The sequence below is a fragment of the Ctenopharyngodon idella genome, chromosome 3 (assembly GCF_019924925.1).
Source record: "Ctenopharyngodon idella isolate HZGC_01 chromosome 3, HZGC01, whole genome shotgun sequence".
NCBI classification, from domain to species: Eukaryota; Metazoa; Chordata; class Actinopteri; order Cypriniformes; family Xenocyprididae; genus Ctenopharyngodon; species Ctenopharyngodon idella.
The window spans coordinates 8,565,524-8,585,214 of NC_067222.1; the positions used below are offsets into that span (position 1 = coordinate 8,565,524).

General features: G+C 38.7%; 1 protein-coding gene across 2 annotated transcripts; it reads left to right on the top strand.

Moving 5' to 3' along the window:
- The first annotated feature begins 1,077 nt into the window (after window positions 1-1,077).
- tnrc6bb.1 (trinucleotide repeat containing adaptor 6Bb.1) lies at window positions 1,078-19,354 on the top strand. Of its 2 annotated transcripts, XM_051888999.1 has the most exons (21): window positions 1,078-1,296; window positions 4,363-4,430; window positions 4,522-4,543; window positions 5,107-5,454; window positions 5,620-7,524; window positions 7,610-7,774; window positions 7,946-8,127; window positions 8,252-8,326; window positions 8,406-8,555; window positions 9,054-9,185; window positions 9,262-9,384; window positions 9,470-9,565; window positions 10,056-10,263; window positions 10,416-10,559; window positions 11,273-11,392; window positions 12,809-12,943; window positions 13,368-13,454; window positions 13,530-13,733; window positions 13,818-13,882; window positions 14,353-14,492; window positions 14,754-19,354. In XM_051888999.1, the coding sequence occupies exons 2-21, from the start codon at window positions 4,386-4,388 to the stop codon at window positions 15,145-15,147; spliced, it is 4,740 nt and encodes a 1,579-aa protein (XP_051744959.1). In that variant the 5' UTR covers window positions 1,078-1,296; window positions 4,363-4,385; the 3' UTR covers window positions 15,148-19,354. The 2 variants fall into 2 exon arrangements, with proteins under 2 accessions (XP_051744959.1, XP_051744960.1); XM_051889000.1 differs by lacking the exon at window positions 13,818-13,882 and having other exon boundaries at window positions 14,754-14,997.
- The last annotated feature ends 337 nt before the right edge of the window (window positions 19,355-19,691 follow it).

Genomic DNA, 19,691 nt, shown 5'->3' on the forward strand with positions numbered 1-19,691 from the left:
ATTTCATTGATTGTTCTCCCAGCTGAAATTAATTTTGTTAGCTTCTTAGGGTCCAATTACACATCTCCGATTTCAATTGAAAAAGGGGAAACTTCGTATTTATTCTGGTCATTCATTTACTGACAGCATTTTCGGGGCCTGAAAGTGTGTTTAAAGGGGTCGTTTACTAGTGCTGGCTTTTCAAAGTTAGTGTTTATGCACATTTTTCCATTAATAGTGTCGCTTTCGGTTTTGTGAACTGCCAATCCAAAGGACTGAAACAAATCATTTCAAATGCTAGCAACAAATCCTTATCTGTCAGACTGAGCTGAAAATTTCCTGCATGCTCCATTTTAGCTGTCAGAAAAATAATGTTTTATATTTAATATACAACACCACTGTGTACTTTATTTATAAAGATAGAATTGCGTAATAAAAACCCGTTTGAATTAATATTAATATTATTATGCAATTTGCAAAACACATGAGCAGAGTTCTTTGCATGAAAGACCCATAACAATGGTGTTTTTTTCTCTCTAGTACGGTATGAATTTTGTTGAGAGGAATATGACTGTTGACTGTAGGTGGCTGTGCGGTTTCAAGACGCAATTTTAGTAACACCTGCTTACTCTTCTGCTATAATTCCCTTCCTCTGTTTATTATATTTAGAAATTGATTAAAATATTTCTCAGAAGTAGTTAAAATGAAAAGTTTGCTACATGAAAAAGAACAAATTTTACGCGTCTTTTCTTTTTTTTTTAAAATGTACATTCTGATGTCAAACAGTCACATTTATTTCTATAGCATTTTACATACTAGAAATTGTCAAAGCAGATTCACAAAATTAATGCAAACTTCATCAAATCCGAAACATTCAAATTCTGCTCTAAAGCAGTTGCAAGAGATAGTCGGCTTAGATATTACTTGTGGTTAAGAAAAGTTTTCTTTACGGAAATAGAACATTCTTTTTAGGTTTGCAGAACAGCCCCTAAATTTCAGATAACGTTTCCAGAACGTTTTCCTAACCTTTTGATGTCCGTCAGTAATCATTGCGAATATCCCAGCGCCCTCTGCTGGTCTGTCAGCAGCGCTCACACAAAGTACTCTAGTAAAATTTTAGTCTGACAGCCGTCCGTGACACTCTCACATATTTAGTAAACATAATAAGAATTATAAAAACCACATCCACAATTTATTATTACCATTTTACTTGTTCAGCGGTTGGCGGACGTGTATGTGTATGTGTGTTTGTGAACCGATACCCGGATGTTGATCGGCTCGGCGTCCAGTGCGCAGCTGCAGGCCGAACTGACTGAGGTGAGCAAAACAAACCCAAACATGTACAAACATACACAACGTATGTCACATTATCTGCAACATACATACGCGTACATGTCAAATAACATGTTAGATTTGTGTTTGAAGGCTACCGTTATCATTTTGCGAACGTATTGTTAGCACTGAATTTTAGTTTGGATCTTTTCAGGTGTTTACCATCGAATTCCACTGAATAATTAAATGTATAGGTGCTGTATATCAACTTATGTAGCGTGAAATGATACAAGTGACACTATTATACACGCTTAATGTGATATTAAAGCGTATTTTTTGTGCGTTTGAATGTTTGGGTGTAAATGCGCCATGATTAGCACGTTAGCTTAGTAAGTTTATGCAGAAAGATCAGTATGGCAAAAACAATCTGTAGATGATTCATAGTGATAGTTCATTTCAGGTAGTACATTGGTCTTTGAAGTACCTTGGAGAACTTATATCATAGTATGGTCACCATTCGGTACCGTGATGTATATCAGAGTATTACCCAGCTAACAAAAATGTTTTGCTAACGTTAAGTCTCAATGTTGAATGTTCAGTGAACTTTTAAAATGTCCATTTTGTTAAATGTTTTAAGAACGTTTCTTTCTTGATTATGCGAACGTTAAGGGAACATTCCATGTTATCATTTTGTGAACAATATGGAAATGTTACTTTTGAATGTTCTCTTAACGTTCTGAAACAAGTTATAACATATAAAAAAATGTTAAATGAACGTCCAACTAAAATGTTCCTGGAAAAAAAAATGTTTCAAGAACAATGTATAGATATAATGTTTTTGTGCCAACGTTTTAAAGAAATTATTTTGATAATAGATTTATCTGTCGATTTTTTTTTTTTTTTTTTTAAATATTATTTAAAAAAATTATTATTATTTTTAAACTAAAAATTAATTTGAATCCATTATTTTAAACAATGTTATTCCACATCCTGGCCAGTGCTGACCTCTAAACTGTAATATAAAGTCTATGAAAACAAATATAGTAAATGTATCTATGCTGTGCTAAACATTATAAGCAAAAAAGGGTTAAAATATAAACGGGTCATTAATGAATAAGGTTTTTAAAAGTGTAAAAAACCTAATGGAGATATAATTTTGAAGTGTTAACAATGAGATTATGGTTTTTATAATCAATTAACACTGCTTTTGTCATTTTTACAAGATGGGCAGAATTTGTCACCAAAAAAGTAATTCGGTTTAACCAAAATTTCGGTTTTACCGAATGACACTTTTAGTTATACCGAATGACGATATTTTCAAACAATGCTAACAGGCTGATATCTAGCTATCTAGCAAAAGGACAATCAAACATATTATATTTAGTAAGTTTTTAAAATGTTACAACATTTTCCATGTTTTATAGCGGTTGTACCGAATGACCTGATGTTTCGGGACATGCGTATGAGCAAGTGAAAACATAAATTTTCCGGACATTCTTTCTTTCAAAGCAATGACTTCTACACATAATTTTAATACCATTTTGCACTATGTTGATATATGATGTTATAAAATCATCCCAGAATAAAAAAATATATACATTTATTACATTTTAAGATATTTTAATCACAGATGAAATGGCTGTATTGGTCTTTGGACGGTTAAACCGAATAACTTTTTGACACTTCAAAATCTTTAAAGTACCTTTTATATGTAGGAAAATATAATTAAAACCTTTTGGATTCAATAAAAGAGATCTAGTTGTTGTACTACCTTACATACTTTGAATGTCATATCATTGTTTTTTATTATTAAGTCCTTTGGAAAAAAAAAATTACCCGTCAAGTCATTGACCCAAACATTACGTTCTAAACCTTAAAAGAACGGACTACTTACTATTTTAAAGCAAAAATTAAAGCGACTAAATTAAAAACGATAAAAAACAAAAGTATAAAATGTTAACTTGTATGAGGTATGAAGAACACACACATTCACTTGTCTGAACATAGTAATTATATTACATTAATGGGCTATTCCAACAATAGTGCCTTTACTGTTTCTGCACTCATAAATATCATTACTTGTGTTACATGTAGAATTTTAAACCTACACTTAATTTCTAACAAAAAAAAATAAAAAATTTAGCAAAATCTGTACTTTAGTCAGAATTATTGCGCTCCATCTGTTTGCGCATGTGCTAGAGGTCTTGACCCGGGACCCGTACGGGTTCTGGTCTATATTTTAAATGGTCAGCCAGGTCCGGATCGGGTCCCAATCTATTACTTTGTGTCCAGGGTCTGTTTAACAGTGTGTGTAATACCTGAGTCGATCGGAGAACACCCGGCTGTGATCAGAGTCGAATTTTTGGACCCGTGAAGACCTCTAGCATTGCGCCCACCGGCACTCGTTTATTGAAGTCTATGAAGACTTGCTTGTTGTCAGAACATGCAAAATGGCAATACTTTTACATTTACAGATAAGGATATAACCATAAAATGTAAGTTATGTGCTGAGAAAAACAGGAATCAGAGGCATTAAACGGCACACGCATTTGTCAAAGCACGACAGGGCAAGACGTGGTTAACACTTATGCTTTTGTATGAAGTGCTTTGGACAACTTGGAACATGTACCTTTCCCGCAGCAGCTCATTCTGTGTCCTCCGCTATTTTCCATATGCGTTTTGTCCACAGAAATGTGTTATTCACTACTGTAAAGCGACGTGACTGGCTGATGGTTTCTGAGCACAGCGCGTGAACGCGACTAATCGATAATCAAATTAGTTGTCGATTATTATTATTATCGATTAGTTGTTGCAGCCCTAGACCAGATAGCTTTGAACAAACAATGAATTAACGTTACTGGAATAAAGTTTGTTCATATATATACGGTCAGTGTAATGTTGTTCAGAGTTTTTGTGTAAAGAATGAATGTAATTATTAACACAAAAACAGAATGAAATAAAATCTTTACTGCTACATTACTGGGCTGGTGGAAGGTGCAGTTTTACAACATGCATGGCACAAATACAGGACATGTATTAAACAGCCCAATGAAACCATTAAGTTATAAACGTGCTGCTCAGTTAACCCATGTGATGCGTGTCGTGTCACAGGAACAGGAAGGGAGCAGCAGTTCATGGAAGACGGTCACCATAAGACAGGAGACAGTAGTCAACAGGAGGCGGGTGATATTCTTGCTGTGTTCAACAATTAACAAAACATACGTTATCTATTTGTGCACAAACATCTAATGAATAATGTTTTTATTGCAGGACACTGAAGACAGCACAAAAGGTTGGTATATTTTAGATATCTATATATAAGTTTTTTCCATAATTTCTGTACTGTTATAAAATTTGTTCAAATATAAAAACAAGAAAATATAAAAAAACATAATAAATATAAAAACAAAAAAATATAAAACAAGAGCTTCTTTATATTTTTATATTTTGTAATAAAGCTTTACATTATTATACTTATAGTCACTATTTATAGGGATGCACCAATATGAAAATTTTGGCCAGTACCGGTAACTGTATAATCCATTAAGTATCAGCTTTAATATATCAGCTAAATTTTCTTATCAGGCCGATAACAATAAAAATGAACATATCGGCCGATACTGATATTGTCGCCAACATAGTGTGCAACCCTAACTATTTAAGTATTGTATCTTTGTATTATAAGTGCGTTTTTATTTGCAATGCACTGAAATTAAACCCAAACCGAAATTAAAGTTTTTATTTAGCCGACAACTGAAACCAAAAATTAAGTTTGGAGAATAGGGATTTGTAGAAGACATTTTGAGAAAATCTATCCTATACCTGATTTCTTTTTAACCACTCTCCTCATGTCAGAATTGAGTGCATTTCCATCTGCCGCATCTCTCAACACCCTTACCTGTGCTTCATTACGACCCGGTCCCACCGAAACACCCTCCCCCTGTCCTGTTGTCGGGGGTTCGTTGGACCCCCCTGAGGGAGGGAACAATGCAAAGCGGACCGCTGTGGCCGACGGACAGCCCCCCTCCGCGGTGTCCCAGCGCTACATGCCCCGTGAGGTGCCCCCGCGCTTCCGCAACCAGCAGGAACCCAAAGTGCTACTGAAGAGGGGCCAGCCGCCACTGTCCTGCATGCTGCTGGGGGGCGGAAACGGGGGGGACGCAACGCCCCGACTTCCCCTGCAGGAGGAAGCTGATGCCTCAGGTGGGTCGTGTCATTCAGAGCTGCAGTGTTAAAGTTATTGGAACAGTAGACACAGAATAGACTTAAATATGGTAAAACCTATTCAACAGAGCGCAGAAAATCTTTTATGGGAGGAAGTAATGTCAGGAAACATATTTTGATACTTTGATGTTTTTCCTCTTTCAGATCATACGGTGGATTCAGTTTCTCTGCACTCATCGTCTGACGCCTCTGCCACTCCCACTTATGCAAATTACACATGGGGGCTGGGCTCAGGAGGTCAACCCTCCGCTCAGGGAATGGACAAGGACAATTCTGATGTAGAGAAATGGCCAAGACCGGAAGACCATTGGAATAGTAATCAGACCCCACAGTCTGCAAGGTTAGGGATGGATGAGTCTGCCGGCCTGGGAATGAATAGTTCTTCTCAACTCTCTGGATATGCAGAAACCAGTGCGGTAGGAGGTGCATCCTCACAGTCTGACAATAAAGAATCAATTAAAGGAGTCAATCAACATTTTAGTTCCAAGGTGCCGTTACCTTCTGGAGACCAGGAGGGCACTCAAGGTCTAAATCCAAACTACAACCCTGATGACCCTGAGAGAGCAGCTTCAGGTCGAGATCTCTTAACTCACCCTGCCTCTAAGGAATCTCCTCTTGCACCCTTGAGTCCAGCCAGTGCGAGGTACCAGACACTCTGCAAGAATGAAGAACGCATTACGGGGGATTGGGCGGAGCTGCAAGCTGGACCAAATGGTGGTGGAGAGGTTGGAGTCTCCTGCCCAGATTTGTGGGATACAGGACAAGATCTTGTTGGGAAGAACAGTGATGCTGTAGGTGGAAGTTCAGGTGATGGCACTGGCATCTCTCAGGGAAAGTGGGACGGCGACACAGTAGGTTCAAACAAACAGGCAGCTACAGGATGGACCTCAAACTCAACAGTTGGAGCCTCAAAAGAGGATGTGAAAGAGATCTCTGAGGTAAGCACAGATAGTTTACAGGACTCTTCAATGCTTGCAAAAAGTGTGGCATCAAGAGATGACAATCAGAAAGCAGGAGACGACTGGGATGGGTCAGAGGGAGAATCGACTGGTAGAGAAAGCACTGAGGATGGGATGCACGCCCACAATCTGGTCCAGAGTCCCTCCAGATGTCAGGCCCTCCACCCAGAAGAAGCCTTACAGAGCTTGATCACTCACACTAACCTGGATCCTAAAGTGCTGTGCAACACGGGATGGGGCAAAACCCAGATCAAGCAGAACGTTGCCTGGGATTTTGAGGGCGATAGTGGGAACGCTGGTTGGGATGTAGAAGTGCATACCAACCGCAGTAAGGAAGGCTGGCGGGATGCAGGTGATCCTTCCAGCTCCAAAATTCAGAAGCAAGAGGTTGGACAGGTGGGTAGAGCTCAAGGGTGGACCGGGCAAGGAGAAATAAGTGTTGGGAGTGGTCGCAAAGGGAGTGGTTGGGGAGAAGACCAGGAGGTTGAAGGTTCGTGTAGGAGGGAAGGAACTGGGTGGAACCAGGGTGGCGGAAGTGAGTGGACAAAATTGCCCGAGGGTGGAGGCTGGAAGGAAGAGAGAGGTAGTGACAGAAGAAATCAGGATGAGGGCAGCCCGGAAGAGTCGGGACAGCGGAGTGGTGGCTGGGGAGGAAATGAAGGCAGCAGTGTCAAACTGCACCAGGGATGGAGCGAGAAGCTTCTTCCATCACACATACCAAACAAACAAACAGCACTTAAAACCCAAAATCAACAACCGCAGCAGCAATCGCAGACCCAGCAGCAAATGCCGGGATATCCAAAGGCCTTGCAGGACAGGGGGCGTCCAGAAGAGCCGGATGACCAGAGCAAAGGGTCTGGGTGGACCTCTGGGCCCATCCCTCAGATGCCTTCAGTTGTAGAGCCGAGTGGGTGGGATGAACCCTCGCCTCAGTCCATCAGCCGGAAGATGGAGATCGACGATGGCACGTCTGCATGGGGCGATCCGTCACGCTACAACAACAAGAACGTCAATCTGTGGGATAAGAACAGCTCACCGGCCCAACAGTCATCGTCTGGAAGACAGCCTGGAACGGCTTCTAAGAACTCGGGTAAGAAGGCAGCAGTTCATATTGAATCAATTAAACCATTTTGAACTAGAAACGTCTCTTTTAATAACACACATACACTTTCTAGTTCCTGCAACATGGGCGCGCAGCAGTGCTCCCTCTGACCCATCTGTGGACAGTGGTACAGCTTCTTGGGGGAAATCGTTTGATGCACCATCTGGCTGGGGGGAATCGAGTGAACCAGGGAAAGGTGGAGGATGGGGAAACTCCCATTCCCATTCTGCCAAGTCTGGTATGAGCCTGTCCATGTACACTTCCATTAAACAGTACAACCAGAGTTACCAAGTCTGTGGTTTTCCCACAGAATTGACATAAATTATGTTTGACTAAATTTTAATATTTGTTGCATTAATAGAACATGGTGAAACACTTCCACTGTGTAATTTGAGTTGATTTTCTTCAGGTTCAAAGTCTATGCAAGAGAGTTGGGGTGACGAAAGCTCGAATGCATCCCGCCACTCCAGCTGGGAGGAAGATGATGGTAGTGTTGGTGTTTGGGGAAGTCGGGGATCCCAAAGCAACATGCCCACGTACAACTCCGGGGGCTGGGGGCAAGGCCAGGGGGCCAGGAGACTCAACACTAAGGTATATTTGAACCCTTCATAGCTAGATATTTTGACCTCACCAAGATTTTAAAGGAAAACTGTCGATTCCTAAGAAGCAGACACCTTAACATTTCTATCTCTCTCGCCTTTGGTTTGTCCCCTAGAGCCCCCTTAAAGGTAACAGTGGGGACTCGTGGGCATCTCCTGTGACTCGGCAGTTCTCAAACATGGGCGTTACGGTAAGCTAGTCCTTTGTCCTGATTTGCTCTTGTGTGAAGCTGCAGAGCAACTTAAAAATATGCTGATTGTTTATGTCAGGATGAAGACTCCAGTATGGGTCATGATAGACATGACAGGAGAGGAATGAATGATGGTGAGATGCGGAGAGGCGGCAGGACTGGGGGAGGTTTCCGCTCACAGACTTCCAAAGAGATGCCATGTGGGGAGACCGGACCTTATCTGGACAAGGTACTGAGACACTTCTAATACCATCTTCACTGAAGAAAAAAGAAAGTTGTATCTAATAACAGAGATTGCATAGCATATAAATGCAGAAATTCTCTCGAGAAGGAAGAGCAACTGGATTTATTCCAGTCCTAACTGACCCAGGAGCAACCTGAGGTTTTGAAATCAAATTTGACCACATGTATTTTCTTAATGCATGTCTTCTTCTGAATGATTCATCCATGCATACCTTATCTTTAATTAAAATGACATAACTTGCTTCACAATCCAGTCAACAACCAAAAAATTGCCATTGCAGCTTGTTTCTTTTATGAGTACTGTGAATTCATACTACTCTTCACATACTGTTTTTTGCCCCTGTAGGGAAGTATGTGATTTCAGATGCAGACTAAGTACCTTGCTCAAGGGTACAATGGTGAAAGTCCATAGGTAGATTTTCACAGACTTAAAAAAACCTTCTAAAGCCCTAAGCTTTAGCTCTTCTTTGCTGTTGTTTTTAAGGTCGGGGGTCATAATATGTTTGGCAGCGGTGGACATCCTCCATTGAGAGGGATGCATCAGGCTGGTGTGCACCCCTTAAACCCTTCCCCCGGGATACGAGCACAAGTGCCTCCCCAGTTCCTGCCACCTCAGGTCAGTTTGTGTCTTTGGTTTTAGCACTATGATAAATGTATGTTTATTAGCTCACAGTTGCTCTGTTTCTCTGCAGGTTCCTGGGCCTTTGCTAAAGCCAATGGCGCCCCCTAGTGGGAGTATGTTCCCTCCACAGCTCTCCCCCCAGCAAATCGCCATGCTTGGTGGCATTCATCCACACATGCAGCAGTTCCAACTAGTATGCATCACATTTGGTCCTGCAAAATATCATAAAATGTTTAAGAAGCATTATTTTAATGTTATATATACGTTTCTTGTCCCAGGCCTGTCAGCTCATTCTACAACAACAACAGCAGCAACAGTTTCTGAATCAGAGGAAGTTTCCTCCTCCTGCAAGACAACAGCACGACCCGCAGCAGGTACAGCATAACTGCTCACCCAAATATTAGTGCAGCGCCCCCTGCTGAATTATCCAAAGAACTGCACGGCGCCCTCTACTGACTTAACCCTGTGTATCATATTTGATACACAAATTTCTAAGGCCTCTAAATTACCAACATGATCAAAACTTTGCTGAAAAACCTCTTCCACACAATCTACTATATGCCTTCTTTCGTCTGATTGATGATTTAGGTGTTTTTAGCAAGTAAAATGCCTTTTAGTATAATTGGAGAAACGTCTACCTGTAGCTTGTGGTTCACGTGTGTTTTTGCTGTGAAGACTTTACAGATTTTTTTTATGAAATAAATGTAAGAATAACTTTAATACTGTAAGTAATATTTCAAGATGGACACTTACTGGACTGAAGCAACTGTGGTTTACTTGATTATCCATACATCTTTTTTTTAGAAAAATCACGAGTATCAAATAGGACTAAATCTTTTTCACTAACGTGTGTTTTCTTCATAGCTGGCGCGGATCATGGCTATCCTACAGCAGCAACAGGGGGTTGGCGGGCCCAAACTCTCGCCGTCCCCCCTGGGAGGACACGTGCCCAAACACCCAGACGCGCACCTTCATCACCTGGGCATAAACGCTCACAAGCAGCCTGATGTGCCAGTGCATTCGGCCATGGGAGGATCTGAGCTACACAACAAAGCTCCAGCTGCGTTCACGGGTGAGGACGTCACTTCCAAAAAATTAATCAACCAGACCTCTTCGACTATAAAGCGTTTTTTTTTTACTTGAATGTCCTACTTTAAATTAGATTACGTAATTGTTTTATTTGAAAATTTCATAAGTAAATTTCCATCTCTCTGTCTGTCTCAGGTTTTGCGAGCGGATCTGATCTGGACTCTCTGATGAGTTCTCCTGCTGGTTTGAAGGATGGAGCTGGGACTCAGTCTCGATTTAAGTGGATGATGGATGGAAACAGTTTGACGCCCTCCCCGCCGGAGCAAACACTACACAACGGTAAAATACAACGTACACACATGCACACATGTACTTCTCAAAGTCCGCAGATCCTTAAAAAGTCTTAAAATGTCTTATATTCCTTAATGTAAAAATAAGACCTTATCTTAAATCCACTTTTCAAAGGACTTAAAGAGCAGTAAAGAGTTAGATTTCACAAGTAACGTTTTCAATCGCTGCTTTTTGAAATCATAAAATCGGTCTAAAGAATAAAAGTGAATTAAAACAGAAATATATTACTCTTGTTATATTACCATTTCAATTCCCAAATAATAGTGTTGTTGTTGTTATTATTATACTGTTATTATTATTATTATTATATATTTTCAGTTCATTATTAATATTACAAAATAGTTTTTTTTTTTTTTTTTTTACGTTCTTGAAAATGTTATTAAAAAAGTATTAAATTTGAAGTGCTGATACCTACAGATACCCTGGTAATAATAAACAAAAACATTATTTTTAAGGAATATTACTCAATATCGCCCATGTTTTAAGTTATAAACCTCTGTTGTGCAGCGCTTTGTTTGCCAAAAAAATGAAGGGAATTTTTAAAATTTTATTTTTATAAAGATTAATAAATTTGTCAGTTTTAACTATTGTTTTTAAAGCATTAAAATGGAATGCAGAACAACTTAAAATAGAACACACAGAATTAGGGAAAGATAAACTGATGTCGCAGGTCATTGTTGAATGTGTGTTTGTGTGTTCAGGGCCAGTGAAGCTGCCCGGCGGTGGCTCATTCTCTCAGTTTGACGTGTTGGGCGGCGGCTGGCACAGAAGTGCAGCTGGTAAAATGGACACACCTCCTGCAAACCCCACCTGGCCTCCAGGTAACATTCAGATCTGAGAGCTCTTTTTATTAGTGACTTCCGTCCTTTGAATCAGTGAAATTACCTCAATTGTCTTGACTTTGTTCACCCTGAAAGCCCAAATCTGATTTATAGGCATTTATATTCTACCATTTAATGTTTTTGAAAGAAGTCTCTTCTGTTCACCAAGGCTGCATTTATTTGATCAAAAATACAGTAAAAACAGTGAAATACAGTATTTCAATTTAAAATAGCTGTTTTTTATGTGAATTTACTGTAAAATGTAATTTATTTCTATGATCAAAGTTGAAATTTCAGCATCATTAATCCAGTCTTCAATGTCACATGATCCTTTTAGAAATTCTGATTTGATTTTTTTTTTTTTTTTTTTTTTAAGAAACATTTATGATTATTATCTATGTTGAAAACAGTTTGAAGTTATGGAAATTGTGATAGTGTCTTTTGAACAGAACAGATGAACAGAAAGTTTGAAACAAACTGTAACAAACTTTCTCCATGTTATTACTTTCTCATCGCATTCAGTCCAGCTCAGCATATGATGTCTGATATTATATGAAAATCACCCAACATCCACAAGTGTTTACAGGGTTAGTTCACCCAATAATGAAAATTGTCATTAATTACTCACCCTCATGTCATTCCACACGGTAAGACCTTCTTTCATCTTCAGAACACAAATTAAGATTAAGATGATAAAATCCGATGGCAGTGAGGCCTCCATTGCCAGCATGAAGCTTCAAAGCTTTACGAATCTTTTGTTTCGAATCAGTGGTTTGGAGCGTGTACAGCCAGGTTCGGAAGACCCCGAAAGGTACTAAAGATATATTTAAAACAGTTCATGTGACTACAGTGGTTCAACCTTAATGTTATGAAGCGACGAGAATAGTTTTTGTGCGCCAGAAAACCCCCAAAATAATGACTTTACTCAACAGTATCTAGTGATGTCCGATTTCAAAACACTGCTTCATGAAGCTTCAAAGCTTTACAAATCTTTTATTTTGAATCAGTGGTTCGGAGCGCCAAAATCAGGTGATTTCAGTAAACGAGGCTTCGTTACGTCATAAGTGTTTCGAAATTTCAATGGTGCACATGACTTTGGCAGTTTGATACACGCTCTGAACCACTGATTCGATTCGAAACAAAAGATTCGTAAAGCCTCGAAGCTTCATGATCTTGCTGGCAATGCAGGCCTCACTGAGCCATCGGATTTTATCAAAAATATCATAATTTGTGTTCTGAAGATGAACAAAGGTGTTACGGGTGTGGAACAACATGACAGTGAGTAATTAATGACAGAATTTTCATTTTTGGGTGAACTAAACCTTTAAAAAGCCTTAGATTTGATGTTAAAAACACTGCAGATCCCCGGTTTACCTTTCACATGTATTTATTGCTGTAATATCTCGTCTCACTCAGAGTTTCAGCCGGGCGTCCCGTGGAAGGGCGTCCAGAGCCCCGAACCTGAGCCTGACCCTTACATGACCCCTGCGGGAATGATGGGATCAGCTGTGCTCGGTGATACCGAACATCATCTGCTGCAAGACAACACAGGTACTGAGTCAGAGAGGGTTCACCTTAACCTGGTCTCATCTTCAGGCAGTCATTTCTCTGACCCCATAATGTGTATGTCGTGCAGTTTTAGCAGTCAGGGATCAGTTTAAATCAGTGTGGAAGGAAGCAAAGTCATATTTACCATGTTTAAGGAAGAACTAGTAACTGGATTTGACCAAGTTTGTGAGCAGATCTGTGTGCGATATTTAGTGTTTTGATTAAAATGTACTAAATAAACTAGAGATTGACCAGCACAACTGTATATTTGCTTACAATGATGATTGAGATATGAACAAATAAACCTTCCTCAGCCTGATGATCATATTTGATACTCATGATTTTTGTGTATATTGTATGGATAATCAAACATACCCAAGGTTACAGTTATACTAAAAGACCTTAACTATCTGACACTGTTTTTCAGGGTCACACTCTCTGAACACCTGTATGCCTTCACCTGGTGCCTGGCCGTACAGTGCCTCAGAAACCCCTCTCACTGCACACGGCACAGGTAACACGTCAAAACCATGTTCAGTGTGTTTATGAAGACATTTTAATAGTTGCTAATATTCCATAACATTTCCAGCTAAATACTCTGAGCTGAAGTCCAGTTGGCCACCGGAGCCCATTGGACATGGCAAATCGTGGCGGACCAATCGGAACACTTCTCACCTGCCCCGTCCTCCTCCGGGCCTCAGCAGTCAGAAGCAGCCGTGGTTGGGGGAGGGGCCTCGGATGCCCAGGGCATGGGGAGGCGGAGCCAGCGTCCCGGAGTCGCCCTTTAAATCAGGTAATGCACACACACACCGTCATCATCATACGTGAGCAACGGACGCGCGTGAAGCTCAACCTGTTCATGTATCGTGTTCTTCAGAGTGGAGCGACGGAGGAGCGTCGGCGGGAAAATCATGGCTGTTACTGCGGAACCTCACGCCACAGGTACAGCTGAGTTTATTCGGTCAAAAATACAGCGGAAACAGGGAAATATTATTACAATTTCAAATAGATGTTTTCTGTGTGAATGTGTGTTAAAATGTAACCTATTCCTGTGGTTTTCACCATCATTACTCCAGTCTTCATTGTCACATGATCCTTCAGAAATCATTCTGATTATTGATGCTGAAAATTCAGCTTAGAACACAGGAGTAAATTACATTTTTACAATGTATTCACATAGAAAACTGCTGTTTTAAATTGTAATATTTCACTGGTTTGACTGTATTTTTGATCAATAAATAAATGCAGCCTTGGTGAGCAGAAGAGATTTCTTTCACAAACATTAAATCAAAATCTTACCGACCTGAATCAGTTGGCGCTTCATGCAGATCAGATTGAAGAGGTTTTACTGTATTTGTCAGTGTATTTACAGTAGCAAAGCATCAAGTTTAGGTGTTTTCATGTCTGTGCAGATCGACGGCTCGACCCTGAGGACGATCTGTCTGCAGCACGGCCCTCTGCTGACCTTTCATCTCGGCTTGACGCAGGGCAGCGCTCTGATTCGCTACTGTAGCCCTCATGAAGCCGCCAAAGCCCAGAGCGCCCTGCATATGTGAGTCGTGCTCTCTCTCTCACACACACATATTGTATATAATGCTGTTTTTAACCCAAACCTAAAAGAAAATATCATGAAGTATTTATTTGAAGTATTTTAATATATTTACGGTTGTTAAATGGGGAGCATGTGACATCATAGGACACATCTTAATTTATTTAAATAATCTCAAACATGAATGCAATACCTTTGGCAGAATTTCTAGTAATTTTCATTTAATTTACGTGACTGATCTTATTCACATCTTTTCATGTTCAGGTGCGTTCTGGGAAACACCACCATCGTGGCCGAGTTCATGAGCGAGGAGGACGTCGTCCGTTACTTCACACATTCCCAGACCGCCGGGGTCACAGGGTCACCCGAGGGCTCGTCCGACTCTGCCTCTCGAGAGAGCGAGCGGCCCGCGGGCGTTGGCGCTGACGGAGACTGGCAGGGGTTGGACGTGTCGGCCGGATCTGCTGTGGAAACGCCCGGACTCGCCCTCCTCAGCCAATGGAGCAACAGTGCAGGGGAGGGGGCGGGGAAAGGGGTCTGGGGGGGCGTGGCTCCCGGTTATCACGGCGGCGGCCTATGGGGCGTTCCTCAGTTAGAGGACGGCACAGCCGGGTTATTGCCAGGCAACCTGCTTGGAGGCGGGACGGACAGTTTGTGATTGACAGTTGAGAGTTTTTGAGATACTGGTACGTGGAGTATAAAGTGTGTCGTAACGGCATCAAACTGCAAAAATAATGATTGTTTCCAAACATGTGGAAGCCCAGTGCATTATCACTTTTTTTTATCTAGTTTTCATGAGACAAGGGTTGAACCTGTTTTATCCTGAAACTCGAAAGGAAAAAATAAATCATCATTTTAGGACCATTAAAAATTTTGCCTTGTGACATTGTTTGTAATAAAAATTAATCATCTAATTCCTACTCTATATATACATTACTTTTAAATTGTAATTATTCCCAAATGTGATTTTTATCTTATTTTATTTGTTTTTCTATTTCTATTTTATTTTGCTGTATTATATTTTGTAAATACAGCAATACAGGTTATTTTAATGTAATTTTATATAAATCATTAATAAATATATAAAATAAAAATAATAGTATTTAAATCAGTACTAATATTAAAACTCGCAGCACAAATACCACCGTGATGAACAAAATACTAGCTGAATAATGTCACAATGCAAAAAAAAAAGTATGTATGCGTCAATTACATATCTATATGAAAACTTAAACATGTTCTCGAGGTATATTTTGATTACTGAGTGAAGAATAAGTCACCGTAAAAGCATAACGCATGGCTTCTGTATGTTTTCATTGTTTTTGCAGTTCTTTCTGGTGAGGCTGATTTCACACACCGCAGCTTTAAGACAGACACACACTCACATCCAGAGAGCTACATTTCCACACAAACACTGGATGTGTTGACAGGCTTTTGTATCAGTGAGATTTTAAACACACACACACACACACACACACACACACACACACAGGTGCAGTGCGATCGCAGTGAATTTGCTTACAGACATTCTCGTCATTGCCAGAGTTAAGCTATCATGTATTTGAATGCAGGGACTGTTCCTAAAGGCCTTCTTTCTCACACACACACACACACACACTGCTCAACTTGAACAACCCAATGTAAATTTGATGTTACGCTGGCACACGCAGACACTGTTTTAATGCTTCGACAGTGAGTTTGTTCGAGCGTGAGAGCATTTGATGCCGGTAGATGCGTGAAACTCACATAAAACAGGCCACATTTCTCTCCAGAATAAAGTCGGAATCAAAATTTTGCCTAAAGAAAACCTATTTTTAGGACCAGTTTACAAATGGATGTGATATTTTTTTTTTCATGATGACTGAGCACATTTACTCCCACATTCTCATTATTGTAATGCAACAAGTTGTTTTTGCTGTTCTCCTGAATCAGTAATATTTAACAGTGATCGTAATAGTTACTATATTACAGTGAAAAATATTGTAATGTAATAAGTTTTTAATTTAATTCAACTAGTATCATGATGCATAAACACTTGAAATCATTTAAATAATGCCATTTTTCTGCAAGATACTAATGAGAATTTGGGAAGAAGTGTTTTATAGTTGCAAAAATATTGTCACAATGCACTGTTTGATGCTTCGACAGCAGATTTCTTGTTTTCTTTTTTCTTGTTTTTTTTTTTTTTTTCTTTTGCGCTAGAGCATTTGAAGCTGGTAGATGCGTAAAACTCACGAAAAAACAGGCCACATTTCACTCCAGAATCAAAAGTCAAAATCTAAATGTTGCATAAAAAAAACAACCTATTTTTAGGAACAATTTACAGTTTTTTCATTGTGATATTTTCATATGGAAGCTTGTTCCCACCATGGAATTAAAAAAAAAAAAAAGGCAATTGCGAATTATCTCACAATTTAGACTTTATATATCTGCAATATATAAATTTGCAACTGTGAATTAAAAAGTCATAATTGTGATCTGACTTTTTTCTCAGAATCAGACTTTATAACTCGCAATTGTAAGTTTATATCACAATTTTTAGAAAGAAAGTCAGAATTGCGGGATATAAACTCGCAGTTGCAAAAAGTCAATTGCGAGGAAAAAAATCATAATTACGAGTTTATATCTCAATTCTAACTTTCGTTTTCTCGCTATTGCAAGTTTATTTTATTGCAATTGCTAGTTTTTACCCTGCAATTCTGACATTTTTTTCTCGTAATTGTGATTAATTACGAGTTTATATCGCACGATTCTTTCTTTTTCTCGCTATTGCGAGTTTATACCCTACAATTCTGACTTTCTTTCTCGGTATTGCGAGTTTATATCGCACAATTCTGACTGAATTTACATTGCGCAATTGCGAAAAGAAGTCAGAATTGTGATATAAGTCGCAATTAACTAATTAACGCAATTAACAAGTTTATTTTTTGCAATTGCGAGTTTATATCCAGCAATTCTGATTTCTTTTTCCCCTCGCCATTGCGAGTTTATTTTTTGCAATTGCGAGTTTATACCCTGTGATTCTGACATTTTCTTGGTATTGGGAGTTTATATCCCGCAATTCTGACCTTTTTTCTCACAATTGTGAATTTTACATCTCGCAATTGCAGAAAAAAGTCAGAATTGTGAGATAAGTCGCAACTAACTTAATTTTTTTTATTACGTGGCAGAAACAAGCTTCCATATTTTCTTGATGATTTAGCACATTTACTATGTTGAATCTGGTTATATTCTCATTACTGTAACATTATATTTACTGTATTACAGTGAAAAGTACTGTAATGCAATTAGATTTTTATTTAAATCAACTAGTGTAATGATGCATAAACAGTTTAAATAATGCCGTTTTTCTGCATAAAATAATTTTTTCTGTCGTCACCATACAAAACTTTTTACGGTCCTAAAAATAAGATACATTTTCATCACACAAAATGTAATTTCCTTGTGATTCCGGTGTGAAATGTCGCGATGTTTTGTGAGATTCACGCAGATTCCGTTTCTTTTATCAGCGCGGCGTTCCTGTGGATTTCGTGTAACTTAAACGCATCTGATCTTGTTCTGACCTTCCACTGTTCCCTTCTTTATCTGTTCGTCAGGTTTGCTGTTACATTTATACGATTCGTACGCTGTTTTTTGCTAAGGCATATACAAGTTATCTTCAAAGACTTTCAAGTGTGTTGGACGGACAGACGGACTGCCGTCTATAACGTGTATGTGTGCACTTTACTGTTTTTGTCTGTGTTTGTGAGTTTGTGTGCGGCTGTACATTGTTAACTGTGCACTATACACTGCTGGTTGTGTTTTACAAACGTTGGCATTAGCGGGTTTCTGCGATTGGCGTTTCTTTCGTTGTTTTTTAAGCGTACTCATGTAGCCTTTTGTATCGGCTGAACTGCAATAATGATGATTCTACAAGCATTTTTAAGACACAAACGTGTGACGGCGTTTCTGCCAAACTTATCCGCCTGTCCAGAGTTTACAAACAGCTGAAAGACATGTGTTTTTATGTGTCTGTATTGTTGTTTTTGTTTTAAATTAAGACTTTAACACTCCTTTCAGTGTTTCATTTTTTTGAGATTTTACAGAAGAAAAAAGGTGAAGAGTTTATTTAAATAAAAGTGACATATGCAGCTGTTATAAAGATTGTTTTTTTTGTGGTTTCTGGACTCTTTCTGTCATACGTGCTCAGCTGTAAACCTGTCAGTGTGTTTGAGGTAAGTTAACAGGTTTTTAAATTGTATTGGTAACACTTTACAATAAGGTCTCGTTTAACATTAGTTAATACATTAACTAACATAAACTAATAATGAGCGATATTTTTACAGCTTTTTTTTTTTTTTTTTTTTTTAAACCTTTGTTGACTTTAGTTCATAAAATGTTTGTTACCTTTGGCTAATGTAAAAGGCTAAATGTTGAGATTAATGTTAATAAAGATTCATTGTTTTTTTGTGTTAACTGATGTAAAAAAAAAAAAAAAACCCTCTTGTTATTAACTCTTTTATTAACCATTTTGACAAACTTGTATCTTTAACAATTACTTAAACAACAGTTCAAGTAGCCTACAATTAAATGCGTTCATACGGGGGAAAATGCCTCCTTGGGGTAAAACGTTCCCCGTTCACTGTCATAAACTGTAGTTACTCTGTTCTGAACATTAAATCCTTTGTTTTTCCATCAGATGTAATTAACTAGGTGGTTAAATGAAAAATATTTGGACTCTATTTTTTAAAAATTACCTCAAGTTAGCATCAGCTAGCTAGTTAGCTAGCATCAGCTAACAATACTTTTCCAAATAGTCCATATGTTGATTGTTTGTCTGACTGATTTTCAGCAATGTTCATTAATAAATATTCATATTTAGCCTATCTACTGTTGTTTTGGCTTGTATTTTTAATTTTAAGCTAAAACTGTTTGTACTCTGATTTTACTGTGTATTAAAGCAAACCCACCTTTATACAAATGTATGTATGTATTTATTTTTTTGCTAAAAATCTAATAACGTGACGTTTTTCGTACTTGGTTTATATTTTATGTAATTGTCACTACTATAACTATTGTGGGCACATTTAACTTTTGTTTCTTAGAGAAAAACAAAGTCACAAAGTCCCGTTTCACCCACTCTACCCTCTAGTTAAACAACTGGATTATTATAATATTGAAGGTTTACGAAATCTGTATGGTTTAGTTTCAGTCTAGCTTATT

Bases quoted from the DNA above. Each gene is read 5' to 3' on its own strand.
- tnrc6bb.1 (XM_051888999.1), top strand. From the start codon at position 4,386: ATGGAAGACGGTCACCATAAGACAGGAGACAGTAGTCAACAGGAG. The intron at 8,556-9,053 runs GTACTGAGACAC...GTTGTTTTTAAG, and splicing joins CCGGACCTTATCTGGACAAG to GTCGGGGGTCATAATATGTT. The intron at 14,493-14,753 runs GTGAGTCGTGCT...TTTCATGTTCAG, and splicing joins GCCCAGAGCGCCCTGCATAT to GTGCGTTCTGGGAAACACCA.